Source organism: Coptis chinensis, chromosome 8 (genome assembly GCF_015680905.1).
Source record: "Coptis chinensis isolate HL-2020 chromosome 8, ASM1568090v1, whole genome shotgun sequence".
NCBI lineage: Eukaryota > Viridiplantae > Streptophyta > Magnoliopsida > Ranunculales > Ranunculaceae > Coptis > Coptis chinensis.
Window position 1 is genome coordinate 23257512 of NC_141463.1, and position 25615 is coordinate 23283126.

The following is a 25615-nucleotide window of genomic DNA, read 5'->3' on the forward strand; positions in this document are numbered from 1 at the left end:
TTCTCCTTGTGACTTTGCTCCTAGTTTTCTGACACATCTTACAAATATAGCTAGAATCGAATTGCAGGTGGCCTGGGTCACACTAAGAAAATCAAAAGTACTTCGTTACTATAAAATATAGAGATCTCTATAATATATTTGTTAATCGCCTCAATAGACTCCTTAGCTGGTGACGTGAAGATGAGAGTAGGTTGCTGTACACTATTGGCAAGCTACAGACCAAATGAATATCTATGTCCACTAAGATAAAGTAATCAGTAAATATAATGAGATCTGCTGACCTGAATTATATTTCCCTACTATACCACGAAAGATTTTCATCATCCCTTACCAACAACACATGCCATTTTGGTGAACAATCTCCCAAATATTTGCACAGGCCGGTATTACACTATTACATGCACAATTTTTTTAATGAGGGGGCAGTTAGCCAGTAAATATGACAATTCCTTGGCCTACTAGTATAGAAATTTTCTGAACCTTGAGATCGACTGTATAGATATAAATGCTCTTTTATCGCACCCTATATTCCGATCAATTGCATGTCATGCACAGAAACTAAATTAGAGAGAAAAACTGAAATTGCATGTCAACACAGTTACTGTTTATCCAAAGCAAATAGCTGAAGAGAGGTTTCCCTCCAATGACTTAAAAGATATACTTTGCTCTTGTCGATCTCACAAAATCTATCTACACTTCAGAATATCCTTGGTTTCATTAATTAATATTTCCTTGCTTAATGATATTCTCTGTGTGACGCTCCATCTTAAAATACTTCTTCAACTGTGCAATAGTTGCATTTTCTTTGCGCCCCAGGGAGATTACTTCATCAAAAGCGAAAATCAGCTCGAAAGCTGAGTCACAGATGCCCTCTTCATCTAGAAATGCAGAACACTTAGGGACCTGAAGCGAATTAAGGTGTCAATGTTATGAACGTGAATGAAATGTGCAAGATCTCTTATATCAAAAGCTCATATGCTAAAATTCTATAAAAGCATAGGAAAGTGGAATAAAATACCAGTTGGGAGAGAAGCCTGAGGGTCTCCAAATCTTCAAGAATGTTGCTCTGTTTGTTGGTTACAACCAGCAAGTAGGACTGTTCTATTGGTTGGTACACAAAGCGCACATTTTCAGTCTCTACATATGTGTGTTGTTTCCCTGTGTCAACTAATATGGGAAATGCTTCAAGTAATCCCTCAATCCTACTACGAGGCCAATCCACATATTGCCTTGAAACCCGTACTGCAAAAAAATAAAATAAAAACTGTTACAAACTGCGTCTCCGAGTGTGATCTTGGTATGACATTATGAAGTACACAGAGTATTTCACATCGCTTGATATAGTCATGGGTACAGCATGTAGAACAATGCGGACAGGAGACAAGACTTAACAAAACAATATGACAAATGCATTCTCTTACATATATTTTATGATAAAAGTAATCGATGTAGAACAATGTGGACAGGAGATACGACTTAACAAAATACGGTTTTAAAGTTTAAACCATTGGTGTTAACTAAATAAAGGTAAACACCAACCTTTTAGTTATGTATGACAGCATTATGAGTTTATGACTATATTACTTCTGCCTACTCATATATAGTGTAAAGGAGCGTTTTGGTCTTCTCCTAATTACAACTAGGAAGGACGGGAAGGGTTAGGATTTTGGATGTGACCGAGGTCGCTGTGAGCGAACTGCCTACGTATCTTCTCTCGTTTTTCCTTTTTCTGGGGAGAGAAGAATCAGGTCTGACGTAGTTCCAGTAGGTGGTATTTATAGAGTTTTGAGAGAGGAGATCCTTCTGACACGTGTATTCTTTTGTACAAATGTAGGGTGGAGATCGCGGATGAGTGTTGAATTGGATCCATTATGATTGGGGGTAGATGCGGTAGTCCCTATTTCCGGTGTTGAGATTACCACTAAGATTTTGGCAATCATTACCCCAAAGGTGGGAAGTGTTTCTATCCGGCGTTACGTATTTGGCGAAGTGTTAAATCTTGAGATATCTTCGTCGCACCACCTACTCGAAAGCCTTTCGCAGGTCGGTCTTGGAGGTCGCCTTGGATTCATCTATCTTTGCGCGACACGTGGTAATGCGCTAGAGGTATTTGTTCTTCGAGTCCGTCTTGGAGGTCGATATCTTCGGCTTCGCTTATGCTCTCGCGAGTCGCGATGCCCTATGAGGATATCGCTCCGCCCACACAACCCCTCGATGGAGGCGTTGGTGTAAGGGGAAAACGCTACCGAGAGAAAGAGTCGGACGGCGTGGTGGAGCGTGGAGCTTAACGATGAGTGGATGAACGACCCGGTAAGAGCGCCACTTTTGAATGTTGTGGCCTCGTGAATTGGCGGGGAAAAGGTAGTTTTATCTTACGTGCACGCGTGAATAAGAATAAGAAGCGGTTGAAGCGAACGTCGTCGCCGCGTTATGCGGAAACTTGAAAGGGCGATTGCCTTGGAACGTGTCGGGCTATATAAGCGTAGGCTGTAATGATTACTCCTTGGTAAGCGAGCGGCGGTTTATACAAAATCAGATTTGGAATCTGAAAAAGTTATTTCGCGTGTTTTCTTCTTCCGCAAAAACGCCAGCTAGGGTTTTCCAGGTGAGTGCTCCTGTTGCTGTTTTCTTTCCCATTTCCATTTGCTTTCCTCTCTGTCCGGCTCGTTATTTTAAGTAAGTAGGTTATTGTAAGGCTATAGGGTTTAGAACTGAATATTTGATAGAAAAGGGGTTGTTAGAATGTCTGATTCTGATGATACTCGGTCGGAGGAGAGGTCCGAGAGATATCTTTGAGTTGTGGAGAGTACGAGGATGAAGAATCAGTAAGTGTCGGCGTGGGGGTTGAGTTAGAAGAAGAAGATAGGATAGGCGGGGGTAATGCCCGATCTAGGTCAGGAGATGACGTGGCCAGTACGTCAGGTCGAGGGGAGAGGTCGGCATCAAGCGATGTGCCCCCTAGAAGTGTGAACCGGCGTGCTGCTAACTCTTTCCCCGAGCTGAGGGCAGCGTATGGGATTAATGTCCCTGACCTGGAGATATACGAGCCACGATTGAGTGAAAATGTTCGTAGTGAGGAGTATAACCCGCCGAACGGTGGGGTTATAATCTGTGAGGGCCAGCTGAGAGCGCAGATGCATATACCGTTCTCGAAACTGGTATGCGACTTCTTGGCGCTTTGTTGGAAGTCTCCCTGTCAGTTCGTGGGTAACACCTGGCGATTATTTAGGGTGTTCGACCTGCTGAACGCGAGTGGGGAATATGACATAGGGGTATCCGACATAGTGGAGCACTATGTGATACGTCGATCGGGGAACATGAACTTTAGCTTGCAAACCATGACGACGCGTTCTGCAGTTATCGATGGAGTAAGCAATGAGGCCTGGACTAAGAGACCGTTGTTGCTAGTTGGCAATTACCGTGTGGCGGGTGTATACTGCGAACTAGGATTTATAACATATCCGGTGGGTAGGAACACTTTACGTTGTTATTTTTGAGCGTTTGATATTTTGCTTTCTAACAGTGTCTTTGTTTTGCTTTGGCTGCGCGAGTTTTACGTGAAGCGGCGAAGCGATCGTGGGGAGATAGAAAGATTAAATTTCGCTGACTCGTCTTTGAAAAACAAGCGAAGTTGCCCGAGGTTGCTCATTTCTTTGAGGAAAAGGGAGGGGCTGCGATCGGGAGAAGAGGAAGGTGCAAAAGAGCGGGGCTAAGTCGAACGGCGAAGGGTGATGGAGAAGCGTACAAGTGATCGATAAACGAGGAGGAGAGGGCCGGGTGCGAGGGGAGCCAAAGCGGCTGTTAGGGGAACCTCGGGAATTTGGAGGATCAGGCAATCGGCCCGAATAGGGTTCGATCGAGGCCCTCTGTAGAGTTGGAGCGATGGTGTTGTTGGACTTCGTCCGTATAGGGGGTCGGAGGAGGACGCCGACGCGGCGTCTCGGCGGGGACCGGACGAAGCCAGCTGAAAATAGCTTCGACATGCTCGTGGAGATGGTGCTACGGAGGGCGGATCGATGATGGTGGTGCTTTGGGGCCCGCGGTATCTCGCCGTAGTGGGGCCCGACGGCGAGTCATGGACTTGGCCACTTTTGAGTGGGGTCCGCGCCTCGGCGGGGCCAGCGATCGATCCGGTGAAGAAGGGCAAAGCTCCACGTAAGGCGACTGGAAAAGCGGTGGCGTCTGCGGACGATCTGGAAGGACATTTTGTCTATCTGGACGAGAATGGGGCGCGTAAGACTGCGGAAGCGGCTAGCGGCTGCGCTTGAGATCGAAGAAGATAGCGGGTTGTTTGCTAGAACAAATAGCTCTGGATGGCAACCGCAGAGAGCTAGATGAGAAGGGGTTAGCTGACAACTTGAGACGAATGGAAATTGCGCAATGCTTGGTATGTCTATAACCTCATCTGAGGTACTTGCTTGTTTATGCAAATTGTTGTTGTGCTAACCATGTGTATGTTCGCGCAGCTGGTGAGTGGATTCCAGAAGTTGAAAGAGATCGCCGGTTAGCGAGAATCGGAGGGAAATGGTGTGAAGTTTGGGGAGGAGCTGAAAAATGTCGGGGCGCCGCAGATGGATGGGCTTGAGGAACTGGAGGATTTGAAGAGAGCTTCGTAAGGCGTTGAATCCGCCAAGATGTTGAAAGATCTGAGCGGAAGAGCCGAGGCAAAAGCTAGAAGGATTTGAAGATAATGTGCGGCGATTCTACCGTGGAAGTGGGAGGTCGAACGACTCGCCTTTATGACCGCAAGAAGGTTGCTTTCGGGGACGCTAATCGAGGCCTATGACACTGGACGCCGAACTTACCGTTGAGCTGGAGGTGACTACAATGGCTTGAAGGAGGAACACGCCCATTGTGCGTCAGATCCCTCGGTGGAGGAGGTTCAAGGGGGTTGCCGGGGAGGCGATTACCTGGCGTGGCGTGCGAAGCGGGGTGGCTCGAAAGGCTATTGCACACGATGCGATGATGAGCTTAGAGTTGGATGGCATAGCGATCATTGTGGGACGGGAGAGATCTTGAGGTCGATGAAGCGTTTGGCGTGGAGGAGTAGTTAATGTGGTGGAGATGACGAGTTGTAAAATTTGTTCTTTGCCTTTTATCGGCTTATATCTTTGTGATACAATAGAACCGGTTTCAGGGTAACACAGGCGGTTTGCCTTTTATGTTTGTGTCTTGTAATCACGAACAAGTGGGTGTCTCCTGGCGATCGGGGGGTAGCGAATGTGACGAACTTCGTGTGGGGCGGGTTGGATTTCTGAGTAATCTCAAAGAACTTGGCTCAACATTGAAAGCTGTATGATAAAGCTATTACACCAGATCTTCCTTTGTTTACATGTGATGATAGATAGTTGTGTTGTGTGTGTATATATGCGAGTCGGTTGCTCACTCATAGTTATGTAGGATGATGCAACTTAGGATGGAACGTGGTAGGCCCATTGTGGTGGCGACCTCCTTACTTATGATTGGTAAAATGGGGGCGTCTGTTGTTGGAGTGCTTTAGATTGCGAAGAAGTCGACCGTGGCGGCGTGAGCATCGGATATTTGAGTCCGGCTCGAGATGCGAGGTCGAATTGCTCAGTATTCGGTCGCTTAACTCGCGGTGTTCCGTTCGCGATGCGTGACACGTGTAGGGAGACGAGCGTTCATGGGACATAATGATGGCGGGCAGATGGCGTTTGGCGTCTCAAGGTGATAATGAGGCACTTAGGAAAAGACGTTTCCTAAGGAATATAAACCGCTTCTCACATATCATCAAGAGGTTCTGTCATTGTTTTGCCTAAGCTTTCCTTCCTCATCTTTGTTCTGCTCTTGCACTGTGCTTTTCTGTCGCCGCTTGTTCATCAGGTATGTGGCTTCTTCTCTACGTGTGTTATTCAGTTTGAGAAATACCTAGAATAAGCGTTAACTTTGCTGTGGTAACTTTGCTGCTAGGGTAGTATGGCTAGATGCCGTGCGTTTGTGAGAGAAACGTCCCCTCTATCAATGGAGGAAATGGAGTTTGAGCCTCATGTTCATGGCGATCGGGGGAAGAGAAAGGTTGCTGATGGAGGACCGAAGGGTCATAAGCGACCGAGGAGGGATAGTCGCCCTGCTGGCGGCATTGTATTAGTCGCCTACCGAGTGTATGATATTTGGTCGCCTTTCGAAGCAACGAATTTGGGGCAAAGGTCGCCCGATTCACAGGTGAGTTCGCCCCACCATGTAAGGATGTGGGGAGCGAATTCTACTACCTGGGAAAGACGGGGAAGAAGCGGATGGTGAAACGCTCGGACTGTAGCTTTCACTCGGCCCCCATAGCGACCAGCGTTCTGAAGGGGATTGTGCTAGATGGAGATAAAGCAGAAGTTGAGGACGAGGACATGGGGACACTACTGGGGACGATGGATATGGCCGCTTGTTTGGTGAGTTCTTGATAGCTTAAAAATTTGTTGTACCGACTTCGGTGGAGTCGGTGTTCTAACTATGTTCATGCGGTTTTCTTGAGGGGTATGATAAAATTTGAAAGATCTTTGTCGCGGCGTTCGAGACTAGTGGTAACCCGTGCGGAGTTGGGGTTGATGCGAAGCTGCGTGGGGGTGGACAAGAAGAAACTGGATGATATGTCCACCAAGTACGAGAAACGTGAATCTTTGAGATTTATCGGTGTGTCGGATGTGGGATGTTTGAAAAATTTGGCGGTTGTGGCGGCTTATCGCGAAGAAATGTCGGAAGGTGGTGAAAGAAGAAGAAGCGATATCTTGAAGCTGTATATCGCCTATGCCGCTCTGGACGAAAAGTATGACCGGCGAGGTCATTTCGACATCTTTGCCGACTAAGCGCAGACCGGAAGACAAGCATGTCATTACCGAAAATTGATAAGGTGATCATCATCGACTCTGTCGATCGTAAGTTGTGAATATAGTCTACATTCCTCTCTCTTATCACGGGAGCAAACAATAGGTGTTTTGTGTTTTCGGGCTTGCCCGGCGGTTATTTTTTGTTCGAGAACCGGGTTTTCCACGAAAGTGGCGGTTCTATACTTTGTTTATTTTGCATCGGGCGCCGATCTGGATTTTACGGGTAATCCCAGCCGGATCGGTGGGCATATCTATTGCAATGCTTGATCGAAGATTGTTATTGCTTGTGTTTTCATGCATGTTATGTGTTCGTGTATGATGCGTGTAACTGCGATATGAAAGTGTTTGTTCATGGAGAGCGTTTCGTTTTAGTCGATCCTAGAAATATAGGTCCTCGACGTTACAAGAATTGGAGAGGCTATGTAGCCGGTGAGCTCAGAATATTTGGATGCTCGCGGAGAAGCGTTCTCGTGTAGTCGATCCTAGAAATATAGGTCCTCGGCGTTACAAGAATTGGAGAGGCTATGTAGCTGTGTGAGCTCGAGGATGCGCTTTCATTACCGAGAGGCGTTCTCGTTTTAGTCGATCCTAGAAATATAGGTCCTCGGCGTTACAAGAATTGGAGAGGCTATGTAGCTGTGAGCTCGAGAGCATGCGCTTTCGGTGGAGGCGTTTCGTTTTAGTCGATCCTAGAAATATAGGTCCTCGGCGTTACAAGAATTGGAGAGGCTATGTAGCGGTGAGCTCGAGAGAGCCGGTGTGCTTTCATGCGGAAGCGTTCTCGTGTAGTCGATCCTAGAAATATAGGTCCTCGGCGTTACAAGAATTGGAGAGGCTATGTAGCACGTGAGCTCTCGAGGAATGTGCGCTTTCGTGAGGCGTTCTCGTTTTAGTCGATCCTAGAAATATAGGTCCTCGACGTAACAAGAATTGGAGAGGCTATGTAGCCAGTGAGCTCCAGAGAGCTGTGTGCTCGCGGAGAGCGTTCTCGCAGGCGAGAGTATGCTGCTGACTGAGGGTGGCGAGCCAAGTAAAACATGTTGAGCGGCGATGCGGTGTAAACGGGATGACTTGCCAATACAAATAAAGATAGTAACTTGTAATAAATATCACATGAAACGTGTTTGACATTAATGTGAACCAAAATGTATACAACATGGAGGACGCTATTGGTAAAATTTTTTCAGTAGATAAGTATTCCAAAGGTCGAGGCAACATCTTGCCCTCTTTGGGTTCGTTATCGGTATGCTCCATTGCCGACCCGGCGTTCTTACGATGTAGGGGCCTTCCCATGTGGGTGCTAACTTGGAGTCGATCTGCGTCTTTTTGAGCACTAGGTCGCCCGGGTTGAAAAGACCTAGGATGAACTTCGCTTGTTGTAGGAGTTCTTGAGTTTGGCGATAAGAGGCGACTCGGCGGCGGCTAAGCCCGCTTTTCTTCTAGCGGTCGGCGTCTCGATGATAAACGAGTCGTTATGCCCCGACTTCGACAAGTTTCGATCGAGTTGTAGTGGCGGTCGATTCGATTGGGAATTACGGCTACGTGCCATAACATAAGGAGAATGGCGACTTCGCCCGATCTTGGGGCGGTTGTTGTCGCGGTGAGCCCATAGAATGTTTTCAACTGATTTGGCCATTGGCTCTTATTCTTTTCAATCTTTTTCTTCAAATTTTCCAAGATTGCTTTGTTCGGGCTACCTTGACCATTACTCGAAGCGCGTCTTTGCGGAGTAGAGAACGCATGAATGATCTTCCACTTGGCTAGGAACTCTTTGAGTGTTCGGCCTTTGAATTGAGGCCCATTGTCCATTACCAGTGTATGTGGTAACCCAAATCTGGTGATAATGTGAGTCGGATGAAGTTGCGGACATGGGACTCTTTGGCGTGTCTTGAGGGAATGGCCTCGACCCACTTGGTGAAGTAGTCGGTGGCAGCTAGGACAAAGCGGAAGCCAGTACTCTTCTGTGGGATGAATGGTCCCATAATGTCCATGCCCCACATGTGAAATGGCCACGGGCTCGCTATCTTGTCGTTAGCGGCGAGGTTGGATGATATTGTGGCGAGCGTTTGGCATTTGAGACATTTGAGGGCGTATGCTTTAGCATCGATCCGCATCGGGGCGAAATATCCTTGAGAGATGGCCTTGTGAGCTAATGGCGACGCCCGGCGTGATTTCCACATTCTCCGCCGTGGATTTCTGCAAAAATTAATTGACCACGATTGCGGGGTAATGCATCGTAGGTGTGGGCCACCGGCGGATTTCTGAATAACTTGTTTTGGACTAAACAATAGCGCCGAGCTTGATAAGAGACTGCCGGCCGGGCCTTGGTGCGCCTCCGGGGGAGTGTTAAAGTCTTTGGATATAATCGATGATGGGCTGCATCCATGTTTGGCTCAACCGGCGGAGAGGAAATGGGTAGGCTTATCATCAAGGTGTGGTCGACTTGGTATGCGGTCGATCGACTACCTCAATGAGAACTTGTCGGGGAGGAATTTCGGGTGCGGGTAGCCAAATAAGCTAAACTATCTGCGTGGCGGTTCTCCTCACGCAAGAAATGATATATATGTACCGCTTAAAGGAAGGCAATAAGCGATGAGCGACACGAAGATACTTGGAAAGATTACCGCCGTGGGTAGTGTACTCTTTTGCAACTTGGCGAGCGACCGATTCGCGAGTCACTAAAGACTTGGAGCTCTTCGACACAGAACCGTGCGGCGCCATCCTTAGTCCCTAATTAGTGCCAGTACTCCGGCTTCATTGTTGGAAGTGGCAAAGTCAATCTTGGTGACTTTTCAATCATATTTCCGTCGGGAAACTAAGGCGACTCGATACCGCTTCCACCGAGGTTACTCGAACCATCCCAAAAAGAGACCATGGCGATTTATTTCGGCGTTTGCGTGTTTGGGAGCTTCGGTTTCTTGTTCCCGGTTGGGGTCCTCGGTGGGAAATCTGAGGAAATCAGCGGCGACGACCTTTTCGAGAAGTCGCGGGGGCGAACTCTATGTGGTGTTCTCCGAGTTCTTTCGCCCAAACCGCCATTCGAGTAGTCTTGTTTTCTTTATGAAGGACTTTCTTCAATGGAAGGTCGGTGAGAACTTTGATTTGATGTGCTTGAAAGTGCGGTCTGAATTTCCGTCGCGGAATCAACAAAGCGAAAGCGGCTCGTTCGGAAGGAGTAATTCTTTTTAATTTGGCGTGAGTGTCTTACTCGTGAAGTAGATCGGCTTCTCTGAATTGTTCTCCTCTTTAAAAGAGGCGATGATGGCGAAATCGGATCTGACGGATAAAGCCCGGTGTCTCTCCATATTTGGTTTGGCTAAGGCGGGGCGTGGTGAGATACTCTTTGAGAGTAGCGAATGCATGATGACATTGATCGCTCCATGAGAGCGGCTCGCCTTTTTTGAGGATTTGAAGGAACGGTCTACACTTATCGAGGCCCTTGATATGAATCGGTTGGCGCGCGACCATTCATTCGACAATTTTGTATTTGTTTCTTTGTCGTGGATCGGGCATATCTAAGAACGCTTCGGATCTGGTCGATTTGCCTCGATCCCCATTTGCGACTTTGATACCCTAAAACTTGCGAGGAGGGCGCCCCAAAGAGGCATTTTTCTGGGTTGACTTCATGCCCGTCTGGCGTAGTGCGGAGAACGCTTGTTCGAGGTGGGTGAGGTGATCACCCGCTTTTTTGCTTTTGACCACCATGTCGTCAATGTAGACCTCCATGGTGTCGCCTAACATGTCTTGGAACATGTCCGTGACCAGGCGTTGGTATGTCGCTCCAGCGTTCTTCAGACCGAACGGGAGGACGTTGTAACAATAGATCCCTTGTTCCGTGATGAACGAAGTCTTCTCTTGATCTTCCTCGGCGAGTGGGATTTGGTTGTACCCCTTTTCGCATCCATAAAGGAGAGGAGTTCATGACCACCAGTTTGGTTCGACCAGTTGGTCAATTCGAGGCAAGGGAAAGCTATCTTTAAGTGGCACGGTTGACATTTGTGAAATCGGCGATAAGTTTAATGACGTGCCATTCTTTTTGGGGGCGGCGACAATATTGGCAATCCACTTTCGGGGTAGTCTACCTTTACGATGAAACCGACTTGCTTGAGTTTTTCGACCTCGTCATTGATGGCTTTTTGAAAGCGGGGATAGTCGGCGAAGTCGTTTGTCGGTTGGTCTAGCATTGGGGTTCACATTTAATTTGTGGCAAGCGAGGTTAGGATCGATTCGGCACATCGATATCACGACCAAGCAAAACATCTTTATTCATAGATAAAGAAATTTACAAGTTGTGATCGAGTGTGGGGTCGAGGTTAGCCCCTACATACACAAACTTGGGGTCGTCTTCGGTGCCAAGATTCACTCTTTCTTTTTTACGCATTTGGAGCTTTTTACGGTGATGGCGAAGCAATTTTGCTTAGCGACTTCGCTATCGGAGGAGATCTGAACACGGTGGGACTGACCGGGTATTTGAATGTGGAAGCGACCTTTACCGGCTTAATTGCCGGGGGTATCCACGACTGGGGGGGCCCCGGCCGCAGCTACGATTGATGGGCGGCTGCGGCGGACAATTGTGGCGGCTTGATATGGCTGGGGCGATCTACGAAACTTTAAGCGACAAAGGTATGCTTGACGACAAAGATGCGGCGTTGGTTCGATGCTAGAAGTGCTGTTGGCGTCTCGAGGACTTCGGGGAGCGAGTCGCGGGTATCGGCATGGAGAGAAACGCTTGTAAGAGCCCCAGCGTTACGCTTGGCGGTTGAGGTTGGACTTCGCGACTAAGTCGCGTGCCATTGTGTGTTGGAGGGATCTGTATGGTGGGAAGCAATTCCGGCGGTCGCATCTGTTGATTTGACTGGTTACAATGGTGCGCTTCAAGTTGATTGCTTGAAGCTCCATCATGCCTCGAGGTCTGGGAAGCGGAGAACTTGATGTAAAAGTAGATGGAATGCGACTGCATCGATGAATCCGGCGTCGTCCGAGGATGGCATTGTATGGCGACTTCTTTGTCGAGAGCGAAACCGAAGTATTACGGGTAATCTTATCCCTCGAGATCCCACCGATCTTGGTAAGATAATGTCACCAATGGAATTCGACTCTGGAGCCATTGAACCCGTAAAAAGGGGCGATTGGATCAATGAGAACGGACTTGGGGAGGTTCATCTCTTGCATGGTGTGGTAAAATAAGATGTCACGAACTGCCGTGGTCGTCGGGGCAGCTTTGATCGATCGGCGCTGATTTTGACATGAAGCGACCAATCGTCATTATGAGGAGGCGGACTTTACTTAAGTCGGGCCTGTGAAAAGTGATATCGCTGCTGCTGCGACTGAACCACGCAGGGAAATTTTACTGTGAAGTAAAATGATAGACTTCTGAAGGCGCCAACCCGGCGTCTTTTCTCCGGGAAGAGGTCCGCGAGAATCGTCCGGAAAGGTAATCACATGAATAGTGCGAGCATTGTCACGATCGGACGAGTGTTGCCTTCTCTCGTGACGAGAACGATCACGGGAGCGTCCTCTACTGTGAGGACGAGCCTGTACCCCGTGGTGGTGACGGGGAGGTGGAGATCGACTACGTACACGACGAGCCATCAACTTGTGACGCAGGTCGCCATCAGGAATGCTAGTGTAATGTTTGATATAACCAGCTTCCACCAGGTCTTGGAGATAATGCTTGAGCCCCCAGCATGCATCAGTTTCATGGCACTTTGCTTTATGAAATGCACAAAAAGGCTTGCCAGGTCGATCTGCGGGCTGCCTGATGTTTTAGTAGGAAAAATGAAGCTTTGATCTTATCTTATCGGTATGTGGTCGGGGGCGAGTGAGACGATAAACTCTCTGCTGTTATCGTCCGGCACGACGCTTTGTCTTTGGTGCAAGCGACTGGCGCTTCTTGCCGTGGGGAACGATCAGAGACCGGCGACCCTCGTGGCTCTCGCTAAACCATGGAGTTTTAAGGTTTCTCGCAACTTGATGTACTTGTCGTACGCTGGCGTAGAGCTTCGGACGATGTCTCGAGGCGTTCCTTCATCGGCTGACCTAAGCGAGGTCACTATTTCGCTTTTCGGCAAGCATTAGAAAAGGCGATTGTGGCGAAAGATTCTTTCAAGCCACTTTTCCATGCAATGCCAGATTGGCCTTGAACCGTCCTAGGAATTCTCGAATAGTTTAGCCCTCCTTAAATGATAATTGAAACAGAGAATCAAGATCGCCTTCTTCCGCTGTTATTATGCGTCTTGGTGGCGAACAAATCGATAAAATTTGCTTTCGAAGGTGTTGATAGAATCGGACTCGATGAAAAGAACCAATCGAGGCGCCATCCTTGAAATTGTTTGGAAATAATCTGCGGTGGAGATAATCGAACTTCGGGTGGTACGTAAAGTGCCGGACTTTGAATATAGCGAGCCACATGCGACCGGCCGGTCTTTGCCGTCGTGCATGGGAAAGCGTGGTTTGGATAAAGTCGTGTGGAGAGGATTTCTTTGAGGACCTCTGCGGTGAAGCGGAGATCGCGATCGTCTTAAGCATCTTGTGTACAAATGCGGTCGAGTCCTTCTTCGCGAGGTCCAGCCAATCCTTTGGGACAACTTCGTTAAAGGCTGGCGATTAACGTCATTGATCTTTGTGTTCGGCTCCGTTGGCGACTTCTACATTCTTTGGTAACTATCCACGAGCACGTAAGGTAGCATTTTCCTCCCGAGCAAGGAAATGCTCTCATTCGTTAGTCATTTGGTGAGCAAGGTTACGAACTTGAGCTTCTATGCTAACCATGCCGTGGGTCGGAGAATTAGAGATGATCTCAAGTGGCTCTCGATGTCGAAACCACGGGGTGGCGCCAATGTAAAGGGCGTTTTGGTCTTCTCCTAATTACAACTAGGAAGGGCGGGAAGGGTTAGGATTTTGATGTGTGACCAGAATTATTTGTGCGAAGCGCCTCACGATATCTTCTCGTTTTTCTAGCACGGGGGGGAGAGAAGAATCGAGGTCGGCGTAGTTCCAGTGGAGGTGGTATTTATAGAGTTTTGAGAGGAGATCCTTCCGACCGTGTATTCTTTTGTACAAATGTAGGGTGGAGATCGCGGATGAGTGTTGAATTGGATCTGTTATGATTGGGGGTAGATGCGGTAGTCCCTATTTCCGGTGTTGAGATTACCACTTAGATTTTGGCAATCATTACCCCGGTGGGGCGTGTTTCTATCCAGCGTTACGTATTTGGCGAAGTGTTAAATCTTGAGATATCTTCGTTCGCACCACCTACTCGTTTTGCTTTCGCAGTCGGTCTTGAGGTCGCCTTGGATTCATCTATCTTTGCGCTGCGTGTCCGCTAGCTAAATTTGTTCTCAGTCCGTCTTGGAGGTCGATATCTTCAGTTCGCTTATGCTCCTCGCGAGTGCGATGCCCTATGAGGATATCGCTCCCCTACATATAGTATGAACTATGGACATTATATATTGTATAATTAATTATATAATTTTTGTTAACTCTTGTAATTTTTTCTTTAAATCCACCAAACATCCACTCAAATTAGTACAATCAAAGTTCTCTACACTAAGAGGTTATGTGATCGTCCGATTACTTGTGATTTACATTAATTTCACACAATATTATTGCATTGATCCAAAGGAAGCGGAATTGCCAATAATAAAGAGTGCAATAAAACTATATATTGCCTAAAACGATGAATTTGGAGCTGGTCGCGCTTCTTGGCCGCTGGCTCTATATCTTCTTGGAACTCGGCCGAAGTCGCGCCTTCATCCGGCCTTGGGCGTTCGACATTTCCGCCGAATTCGCCCGTTTCTCTCGCTCTCTGTTTTCTCTCCTCATGTGAGGGATAACTCCAACAATTTGGTGCTATGGATCTTAGACCAGCATACATGTCCTTAAACTATCGTGTATGCCTTCCTTGTCCTTGGCCCTTTCCTTTATTTCCATTTCTATTTTTCCTCTATTAGTTCAGCCTGATGTGAGCATTTAGACCATGGTTTGAATCATGGGAATGTACTGAGGTGAAACATAATCGTGTTCTTTTCTCTTGCAGAGGAGTAAGGCCTTTTGGAGTTTCTCTGTTGGTTGCTGGGTTTGATGATAATGGTCCTCAATTGTATCAGGTTTCAGATGTTTTTTCCCCCATATTATTGTCTGCTGACTAGTAAAAGCCTTGTTTTACTGGATTAACAGGGAATGGTTAATGTGTTTAGATTACTTTAGGGAATGGGTAATCATTAATGTTTGTTTGTCTGTTTTTTTAATATTTTTTTGTAATTAGACTGTTTATTAGGAATGTTCATTTATTTTCATATTCCAGTTTAATCTAATGATAAACTCTTGAAAATCAATCCAAGGTACCAGTACCTTTGAACTCTGTCACGGTGCTTGGTGGTGATAGACAATATTACCAGCAGCATATTATTAATGCTTCTTTTCCAAGTTACATTGGCACGGACCCGTGTATCAGTGTCCAACCTGGATACGGAGTGTCGGACAGAGTAACCTATATGAAGTAGAACACACCTAAGTCGGGGGCTCAAGACCTTAAAAAGTGCCTCCTTACAAATTAAATACAATGCAAGCGGGATATCATGTAGTTATGACTATTTTAAGAGATTTGGTTCTTAGTGGGGTTTTAAAGAAAACCTCGTTTGAAATCGTATGTATAGTGTGTCAGACACGAGTTCATGAACTTTTTTGAGAATACAGTATGAAGTGTCCGTGTTACTTAGCAGTACTACCCTTGCGGTCCACAACATTGTACCTGGTCCCAATTACATATTCTTTCTTTTTAACATTGGTTAATTTGAAGTTTGATATGTCACTTGCAGATTCTCAACCGTCTTCGCAATAACTTCATATTATATTACTGTTTCACTTGTCTCGGTAATTGATAATTCTCACTTTTTTCACTATTCTGTAAGTGGACCCATCTGGGCCGTACTTCTCATGGAGAGCATCAGCAATGGGGAAAAATGTCTCTAACGCAAAGACATTTCTGGAGAAAAGGTATATAGTTTCTGTTCCTGGGTTTTTATTTGCTATTGTTTGTAATTTATATTCTACAGCTTCATCAGTTCTCTTACATATGTAAGAAGAGATTAACTTTTCTTTAAATTCCTAATATTGTAGGTATACGGACGATATGGAGCTTGATGATGCTGTCCACACAGCTATTTTGACACTCAAAGAAGGGTAATTGTTTACATCCCACCTTCCGCAATTATTTGTCAAGGAAGGGGCTGTTGGTCTCCTTTTTAGAACAACCTTGAAATCCTTTTTCTCTAGATGTGCTTTTTCACATTTTCCCCTGAAATCCTTTTTCTCTAGATGAATTCTCTTTTTTTTTTTTTTTTTTTTTTTTTTTTAAGACGTTTTATTATAAATTAAATTACAGTTGTTTTTGCCAAGTCTAGAAAATGGATGTGTGTGCCTCTACTTGGTTACTTAATTATAGTTTTCCTTATTCTTAAGATTATTCTTATATAAATGTTTCATTTCTTGTTACATATTTGTAGCTTTGAAGGGCAGATATCAAGCAAAAACATTGAAATCGGAATAATTGGCAACGACAAAACTTTCAGGTGAGCTTCTTTTGGTCTCTGAAATATATTTGTCTGATGTTTTACTTGCATTCCATTAAACATACTCAACTGTCAGTAGTAGGACGTTTTACATCTTGTTTTGTTGCAGAGTATTGACACCAGCGGAAATTGATGATTACTTGGCTGAAGTGGAGTAGTTCTTATTCTAGAAATGGGAGCTTCATATGGTCTGATATGGACAAGTTGTCAGATTAAGCTCTTTTGTGGACGCAATAACTCTTCGTAATATTGAACTATTCACTGGAAATTGTGATAGTGTAACATCTTTTTCTTTTCTTTTGCTCCCAGCTGTACTTGATAAATACCTTCCGTGTAATTTTGAATCTGAAATCCGTTTGTAGTTTAAAATTTAAAACATTGATTCCAACTCGTGCAAATTGTTCGGTGTCATTACTGACTGGTCTCGTCCTGAGGCTGCTGCTTTGTTGGAAGCTGAACGCTGCTTAAAAGCTCTTGAAGCGCTTGATAACTTTGGAAGACTTTCGCTCTTTGGAAAGGCCATGGCACAGTATCCCATGAGTCCTCGTCACTCCAAGATGCTCCTGACTGTAATACAAATTTTGGCGAATTTGCAAGGTTATGCGAAAGTAAATTTAGTTTTTGGATACGCAGTTGCTGCTGCTGCAGCTTTGAGCTTGTCAAATCCATTTATAATGCAATCTGGGGCAAGCTGTGGTGATAAAAATGATCTACAACAAAATGAAAATTCTGGTACATCAGGTACCCAAAAAAGGCCAGACCAGCAAGCAAAACTGAAGCAGAAGAAACTGAAAGAAGTGGCCAAAGTTGCCAGGGGCAAATTTTGTAATCCGAGCAGTGACGCTTTGAGCATGGCTTACGCTTTGCAATTGTTTGAGCTTGCAGAGAGCCCTGTGGAGTTCTGCAACGAGAATGCACTATTCTTCAAGACCATGGAGGAAATGTCCAAACTCAGGAAGCAGCTACTTAGACTAGTGTTTCATCAGAAATCTACACATCAAGAGTTTTTATGGACTCATGGAACCCTTGAGGATGTAGAACAGGCTTGGAGAGTTTCTTCTGATAAGCATCCTCTCTCAATGTATGAGGAGGAACTGTTGGGGCAAGCTATTTGTGCTAGCTGGGCTGATAGGGTGGCCAGGCGTGATCGAGTAGTTTCAGGGTCGACTGGTGGAGATAGAAAGGCTAATGCGGTTCATTATCAAGATTGTATGGTTAAAGAAACTGTTTTCCTTCACCGTTGGTCATCCGTAGCTCGATCATCTCCTGAGTTCTTGGTTTACAGTGAACTACTGCAGACAAAACGACCGTATATGCATGGAGTAACAAGTGTGAAAGCAGATTGGCTTGTCAAATATTCGGGATCTTTATGCACGTTCACCCAACTTAAGGATGAGCTCCCATTGCATACTACGCCAATCAAGAGTGATGATCATCAAAGAGTGGCTGCATTTGCTTGTGCTTTGCTAGAAGGCCAGATATTACCATGCTTAAGATCTGTCCAACAGTTCTTGGCAGCGCCGCCAGCTAGCATTTTGAGGGCAGAGTCATTGGATCAGCAGCGGGTTGGTAATCTTCTAAATAAATTATGGGGCAGGTCAAAGAAAATTGATAGTCCTACCATGTTAAAAGAGACATGGAATGACAATCCCAATGTATTGCAGTCAGAGATTTTAGATTGATTTCAGGAGAGATTTCGTAATCGTTTTGAAGAGCTTTGGATGCAGATGCATCGTGAAGTTCTGTTGGACCCCCAAGAACTATATCCCAAAAATGTAAAGCAGAAAAAGATGAAAAAGAGATAGCTATGAATTTGTTGGTTCTCCTAAATAGAAAGATGCATAATGTGTGACCTTACTAGCTGGGTCCATCTTAACCTCGGATTCATACACTCTAGGATTATACAAGAAAAAAAATCGTGGCCATTGAAAATTCTATTATCTACCCTATGTATAACTTAGAACATAGTGATATGATTGAATTGGAATAACTTACTCCAGAGATTGTGCCATACATATATTTGTTAATGTGTATGCTAATAGTTGACAGTTGACACAACCAACACATGACACTGTTGCCAGATGCTATCTTCTTTAATTATATTAGAACAGCAGCTGTAAAGATTGTATTTTGAAGAAGTTATATTCTGTTAAACAAAAATGCCGTGTCTATAATCCATATTCCATTTGTGAGGCCGTGTACATACCGTCAATTGTATGCTGGCAGTTGTTCTCAATTTTTTTTTTGAGATGTCAAGGACAATTCCTACCCATGGTGGCATTATACATTTATGACGATTTTTAAAGCGTGATTGCAAATTATGAAATGATATGATCTTTCCCCCTCAAATTTAATCTCTTTGTTAGCTTTTGCGTCTCTATATGTCCTTATACCTATGTAGGAGAGTAGTTTGGTTAATACAGAATCAGCATGTGTTTGTTGGATTTTTTTTTTTTTTTTGGAATTCTAAAGTGTTCTTCCCACTTTTATGTGAAAGGTTATTTACGAAACTTAGGTCTCAGCAAGTTGTTCACTTTCTATATTTGTATGCAAGTGTTCTTTCTCCCTTGCATTTTGCATTTAACTGAAGTAGCCAAGTAGGTTATGTGAATGGTAGTATATAGTAGCTACAGTGGATGCATATTTACATACTACGAAAGGTTTATGGCTAATTTCTTAATTGATGTCTAATTCGCTTTGGATTTTAGTTAATGTGGTACGCTCTCTCATTTCTTCCCCTACGCAAAATTGTTTTGGTGATTGAACTTGAAAAATAGAAAATTTTGATGTGTATCTAATCTTATTCACTGTATCATCTTCAAAGCTTTGGAGAGCCATGCTGGTATGTTACTACGTACCGAGCTTACTCAATTATATTTGGTACTTCGTTCATTTTACAAGTAACAATCACACTAACATTGACCTTTGTTATTACATTGTGGATTATTCAGTTTCTTTTAAAATAATTATTTTCATCGTGTGTTTTTTATTATATTTTTTCTTTTATCTGAAGGGAAGGAAGTATATTTAATCAGTGAGTCCGTTGTCAGATGATCAGTGGCAGCCAATCTCTATGTCACAAAGGTTAAGGTAATATCATTTGAATGTCATCATTTTCAATGGTTGCAGATTAATGCGTATCACTTGATTTTTTTCCGTAACGGGGACTTCTTCAATTCAACTCATTTACATAAAGCTGCAACATTCCATTATTATTATTTTTTTGTTGTCCGACTTCTTGGCTTTTTATCGTTGCTTCTTTTATTGAAATGAAGTAATGATCATTTAGAAAGTTCTGTTTATATTTGAGTTCCTCAAAAAAGTATACGCCATGTTCGTTTACTCTTTGAGAATTTTGATACTTCTGTGATTGCCAAATTACTCAGATCAAGCTGTTTATTACTTAGTAAACGGCTTGAACCTCTGTAATTGTCTGCAATATTAACCGGACTCTTCAATTTTTACAAATTCATATCCTTTGTAAATATGTTGGTCTATCATTTTGGGACACTCATAGTCTGAATCTATTTATGTAAAACTAATAGTCTCAAGTAAAACTCTAAAGCTATGTAACATTGACACTTCACATTTCCAAAAGAATTTGTGCCAGATACACCGAGACTCATGTTGGATGCATACATAATGATGCATATGATTTTAAGTTAGACTTATTTCCATCCTAAGAGACGAAGATGAAGAAGAAAGAAGAAGTGAGAAACAAGAAGAGAGGTGAGAAACGTTCTAAAATTCAATATAGTGACATTTGGAAGAGAGAAGAAGAGGTCCTTGGAATATGCTACTTTCACTAAAATAAATCTCAGGAAGAATTTTCAAAGATATGTCTGCCCTTGGAATATGCTATTTCATATTTAAGTCGTGCCTTCAGGTTTAACCACCAAGTTCTAGAAGTAATTGAGATTTTTGCCTAAAATGTTAAGATTGTTAGCGTGGTTGATGCTACGCCAATGTTGTATCTGGTCCTCGTTGTGGCTCAATAGTGATTTTGCGCATGGGATCTTGTGAGTTGTGATTATGTCATTATGGAGCTCAGTGATATATTACAGTGCACAGTGCACCTATGATCCATATAATACATATACTGAATAGTTGTGCTCCACACCACATGTAGGGTGGATATACTTCAGAACCATGCACTTGCAATGGTATTTGAATGTGAAAGTTGTTCTGTCACAGAAACCATCAGTTTCGATTCAGCCATTGAAGCATGTCGGGATTTTCCTCTCTCTTCGTCTACCTTTCGGATTGCTTGTCCAAGATTGGTCTCATCCATGTGCAGTGCCACCTTGCAGCTAGATTTGTTTAATCTGTTTGGAAACCTATTCTCATAGGGATGTATTTAGCTATTTTCTGAACTTTTCAACAGAAAAAAACCCTTTTTAAAATAAAATGCAGCTATAAATTGTGTCTAGGAGAATTGATTACGCCACTCCAACTTGGCAGCTCCAAAGCGTTTAATTGATGTTTTTTTCATGATGATTTTCAAATACTTTTTGTTTTGTATTATTTTTCATGAGGAGCTCCTTCATTGTGGAAAATTTATTGAGATAGACTAACCGTTTTATCACCTTGCAGGTTATGGGAAACCATGTTGCAATTACAGTGGGTGGATCAAATGGTCATTTTGAACTCATTGTATACAAGCCGCTGATTGCTAGTGCTCTTCTACGTGTAAGTTTTGTTGTCGAAGTACTGTAGATGTTATCATTATTATTCAAATAGGTGGAACATTTAATGAATAATGAGACGTTGCGTGCATAATGAACCTTTTTACATCCTTTTTTTTACTGTAAAGTGTAAACAAGAGTTCTATATTTCTTTTTATGCCGCCTCACTTGGGCCGTTTCTTCACCTAGGAGGAAGAAGTCCTATTATTTTTGTCTGTTTAATCTTTGCTTTTTTTTTTCTTAAACCTGACATCTTTGGATGACTTCCTTGACAGTCATTGAGGTTGCTAGGGGATGCATCTGCATCCTCTGAAAAGAACTGTGTAAGGAGTATTGAAGCAAACAGGGAAAGGATCTCAAAGTTACTGCATGAAGTAAGTTTAATTTCATTAGATGAAGAATTTCTTACTGTAATATTGAATTTTGGAGTAACTTACCAGATTTATGTATTTATTTATTTTTATTTTTTTGATCGGTAAAGTATAATTTTATTAATGGGGTATAACTAAAGATATACATAAGGATGAGATATCCTCCATTACATACGCATAGAAAAAGAAAAGAAAAGATTTGTGTATTTATTTACATATTCTTTATGGCTTTGCAGTCATTGATGCTTGTTCGCCCCTCAATCCTGTAAGTTTCCATTCAGTAATTGGTACTTAATTTAGTTTGTTATAGTATTCTTTTATTTCTGGGATGTTATCGATACTTTCTTCTTATCCCCTTATCCCCCTCTGTCCACTCTTCCAGAAAATTGGTTATGATAATGCAGCAGCAGTTGCCAAGAAAGCTCACAAGTAGGGAACTACTCTAAAGGTGACAATTCTCATCACTTTGGAATGTCTAGGAAACAGAAAATATAACCTGTGAATCTATCCTGGACTAATATAATTGACAATCATAAATTATATGGGGAATGTTTGCACAAGATGGTTCTGGAAAACCTTGGGTTCACATACGTTCTCCTGTGAAGCTGTTGGGGTGTTAGTGTTAAAGTTAACAGTAATAACCAATGTACCAATAAATATATATTATCGAGCCCCCTTAATGGTAATAGTAAAAAATATATTTAGGCTATTGTATATGAGAACAAGAACAAAGTCTGGAAAAAACAGACAAACGATTTTAAGGCCTTAATTAGTTCAATGCGTGGGTGGGGCTGTAGAAGTCCTAGAAGGGTGATTTTCATCTTTTGTAATCTACTACATCTTGTTTACTAGCTTAGTTCCAGCTCCTTCATACATAGTGTACATGGGAATATATTATTACAGATTTTCTCAGCTGGTATTTCTCATATTACTAGATTTTAGTAAGTCGTATCACTAAATTTTACTGGTAATATATTAACAGGCACTATATTTTGAATATATTAAGCTGTAGAGTTTGAATAATGATAAAATTGCAGATGCAAAAACTTGAGTATGAAATCGTTATGTGGAGTCTTCAAAACTAAAGTTGGTTAAACTTGTTTACCGTTTGCTAAATGTCTTCGGTTTCTTGACCTCTCAAAATTTATATTTACAGGAAGCGGCATTAAAACTCAATGTGCTTACTTCTGATGAGTTTGACAAGCTCGTGGTTCCTGAGAAGATGATTGGTCCGTCCGACTGAACGATGAAAGATTTTGCTGAACTTCGATATTTCCCCTCTGACTTCAGAGTAATTGTCCTGAAGTTCCATTTCTTTCCTCCTGTCTACCCTTTCAAACTGTTGGCAGTGAATGGTGACAAGCGGTGCTCAATACTAGTATGCGTGTTTCATGTATTTTCTATAATTCTTTAGCTGATTTTGACAAGCTTGTCAGAGCTCATGCAAGTCATCCTTGCAATTGATTGGGATAACAATGGAAGGTCCATTCACCACCTTGTAAGGGGAAATGAACCAGAAGATATAGGATAATAAATTTCCAAAGATAAAGAGTGAATAAACTTTTATTAAAAATGGGTAGCTGCAGTGTACATAAAGTTTGAGATGACTAGAACAACTACAGTATTTATGTATTCGAGGATAATGGCTATACCACTACTATTTCCAGTTTGGCCTTTTATATCTCTTATTGATTAAATTTCAGCTTTTGTGATATGGAAATTGTGGTTGGGAATGCGTCTATACAATTGAAGAAAGAAAGAGATACAACTAAATGCCCATCTGCCATTCTGGTTACAAATGCTAATCTGTGTCATGACTCGTGATGGTATTGGTCTGGTTCAAGCTTGTATTCCATTTAATATTTGTATGTCAAATAACGGAGCGGTTGAAGTTGCAGAATCAGGTTTCCCTCGTCCCAAATCTTGATATTGCTTCCTCCCGAGCACATTTAACTACAGAGCTCTCATCAACCTTACACCGAAGTGCTCCTGATGGATCATTACCTATATCCATAATCTATGAAAACATCCCAAGTGATGTGATGTAGCAATCATCAGCCTTTATCGAGTTAGGTGCCATAGAACGAGTCTTTCTTGGCTCTGATAGCATTCATTCGATTCAATTCACACAATACTGTTCATGTTAATACCGTTCCCACTTGGTGGTTGTTAGGACCTACACCATTATACTCGATGGAACTTCACATTAGGTTGCCCAATTTCGCACCGCGCCCAAGCAGAGCTTAACTACAATATTCTTACCAACTCTACGGTGACGTTAGAAATTGACGGATAATTGCCTTTATCTAGTATCCAGAACAACTTCCTAAGAGAAGTGAGACCAACCCATGGCACAACCGTCACCCCTCACCAGTTCACCAGCCTATGGCACATTTTTTATATACCCCTCTGGTCATACCCCATGGGATATCAAATGAATGTTACAATGGATTTGAGGTGCCTCAGTGCCTGATCTGTCAGATTCATTCTTAGGCGGATGAAGTTATAAACCTCTTGTACAATGTTATATTACTTTTAGGTAAGTAGATATTGGTTGTGTTTGGTTCCTAAAATCAAGTTTCTGTGGAATATAAGAGTTAAACTCTTCCCTCTTATTCTATCCATCTCCCTTAAGCTAGCAAATTATGAAAGCAACTTGCCTTGTGTTATTTGATAAAACTAATGACGTTCAATCAACACCAATTCAGCCAAATTAAATCATACTTGTTTTTATTTTTTGTTGAATTTTCTTCAAAAAAATTTGGTAAGATCCACCGAAGTGGGTAGCCTTAACCAGGTGTGGTAACAGGTAAGCCCGAAGGCTGTTCCCGTCCCTGTCAGGGGAGATGCCAACCGTCTCTCCTTTCTACGAACACATACAAAAGCTGGTTGTAGTGTCATGATATACCTCGATGTGTATCATTCCGTGTTCGATGTGGGACTAATAGACCCCCCAAACCCATCCTTAACACCAGAGAACATCCCACACAGCCAGTTTTTCTCACTTGCTTGTATGCCTGTGTGTGTGTCCGCGTTTGCATCCGTACAACATAGGATGCAAGCACCTGAGTGAATTTGATTCCTACTGAACATCTGATGAAAATAACATATCGGTTTTGTTTGATAACATGTAAATGTGGCACCCTATATTATTTTAGCTATCTAGTTTTTTACCATGTTGCGTGCAAATTGGTTATGATCCGTTTACATTACGGGAAACTAATGTGCACAACTTGATTGCAGTTATGCGTGTTTTGGCAAGCGGGAGATGGGCAAACTGAAGAGTTTATTAGTGAAATTAGGTCGACACTAGGGTCACTAGGAAGCTCTCATTATAACCTCAAGTAAATTGACATATATGGATTTGGAGGTCATAAAAACGAAATTGAGATTGCCATATGTCTGCTTAAAAGTGCAATTGCTCTTGAAAATATGAAAATATACATCACGCTTCCGTGGTTCTACCGTGGTGATGGTGTATGGAAGATTTACAAAAACACGGTTAGGCCGAGAAGAATCCCATTAAAAGAAGTTCTTAAGCTTCTAAAGAAAGAGACGCGTTCAACCACCAGGCTTATGATCTCGTGTCCAAATAATTATTTGTAGGCTTGATATGAGTATGTAGGTGCTACAAAAGGTTTGTCTACGTTCTCTTTTCTTTTCGGTCTTGTTTTTCTTCTTCGGTACATCTAAAGCATTCCTCTTATTGAACAGGATTCTGTGGTCAGTCTGTGACCCGTGGATGTCCTTACGTAGTTACGGAGTGGATTTTTCTTTGGCTGCATTTCGCTCAGAGGGCTGAAAGGAGATAGTGCATCAACTTTCCATTGATGTACAAAGGGGAAACCATACTATGTCTGACCAACTTTCCATCCTTTTTATATAGAGGTAGGATGGTCCTCAGCTACAGATTCCACAGAAGTACTTCTAGCATATTAGAGACTTCGGAGGCTTCCAGATTTCATCATGCAATACTACCACTCCATGGACATTGTTAGGTTGAGAGAAGATGGTAGTGACACAAAGGTGTTTCTACTCTTGACAGAAGAGGAAGGTGACACAAGTTTGGACGTATCTCTCAGAGATGCACTGATCAAACAAAGAAAGGTATCTCTTCAATTAAAGAGTTCGAACAAGAGAAGCCCCAATTC

At 43.2% G+C, this 25615-nt stretch overlaps 2 protein-coding genes, 1 non-coding gene and 1 pseudogene across 4 annotated transcripts; 3 read left to right on the forward strand and 1 right to left on the reverse strand.

Annotated features, from left to right (window-relative positions):
* The first annotated feature begins 6701 nt into the window (after positions 1-6701).
* On the forward strand, positions 6702-16798 carry LOC147480627 (proteasome subunit alpha type-2-B-like). Its single transcript, XM_086578704.1, has 6 exons — positions 6702-6775; positions 14812-14944; positions 15748-15833; positions 15957-16019; positions 16343-16408; positions 16518-16798. Exons 1-6 carry the CDS (start codon positions 6702-6704, stop codon positions 16564-16566), a joined length of 471 nt encoding a protein of 156 aa, XP_086434830.1. The 3' UTR covers positions 16567-16798.
* Positions 16799-16929: 131 nt separating this feature from the next.
* Positions 16930-18090, forward strand: LOC147480628 (ATP-dependent RNA helicase DEAH13 pseudogene; annotated as a pseudogene).
* A 371-nt stretch (positions 18091-18461) lies between these two features.
* LOC147480629 (fumarate hydratase 1, mitochondrial-like) lies at positions 18462-23176 on the forward strand. 2 transcript variants are annotated; one of them, XM_086576592.1, is made up of 6 exons: positions 18462-19250; positions 19422-19498; positions 21002-21097; positions 21369-21467; positions 21701-21912; positions 22621-23176. In XM_086576592.1, exons 3-5 carry the CDS (start codon positions 21005-21007, stop codon positions 21731-21733), a joined length of 225 nt encoding a protein of 74 aa, XP_086432718.1. In that variant the 5' UTR covers positions 18462-19250; positions 19422-19498; positions 21002-21004; the 3' UTR covers positions 21734-21912; positions 22621-23176. The 2 variants fall into 2 exon arrangements, 1 of the variants encoding a protein (XP_086432718.1); XR_015204073.1 differs by lacking the exons at positions 18462-19250; positions 19422-19498 and adding an exon at positions 20007-20137.
* Positions 23177-24217: 1041 nt separating this feature from the next.
* On the reverse strand, positions 24218-24340 carry LOC147480630 (U6atac minor spliceosomal RNA). Its single transcript, XR_015207148.1, has one exon. It is a non-coding gene; the product is annotated as a U6atac minor spliceosomal RNA (small nuclear RNA).
* Between the last annotated feature and the right edge of the window lie 1275 nt (positions 24341-25615).

Excerpts from the sequence above, each read along its gene's own strand:
- LOC147480627 (XM_086578704.1), top strand. The coding sequence starts at position 6,702 with ATGTCGGAAGGTGGTGAAAGAAGAAGAAGCGATATCTTGAAGCTGTAT. Across the intron at positions 6,776-14,811 it reads TATGCCGCTCTGGACGAAAA|ACCATGGTTTGAATCATGGG; the intron begins GTATGACCGGCG and ends GTGAGCATTTAG. Across the intron at positions 14,945-15,747 it reads ATGGTCCTCAATTGTATCAG|GTGGACCCATCTGGGCCGTA; the intron begins GTTTCAGATGTT and ends ACTATTCTGTAA.
- LOC147480629 (XM_086576592.1), top strand. The coding sequence starts at position 21,005 with ATGGGAAACCATGTTGCAATTACAGTGGGTGGATCAAATGGTCATTTT. Across the intron at positions 21,098-21,368 it reads TTGCTAGTGCTCTTCTACGT|TCATTGAGGTTGCTAGGGGA; the intron begins GTAAGTTTTGTT and ends CTTCCTTGACAG. Across the intron at positions 21,468-21,700 it reads TCTCAAAGTTACTGCATGAA|TCATTGATGCTTGTTCGCCC; the intron begins GTAAGTTTAATT and ends ATGGCTTTGCAG.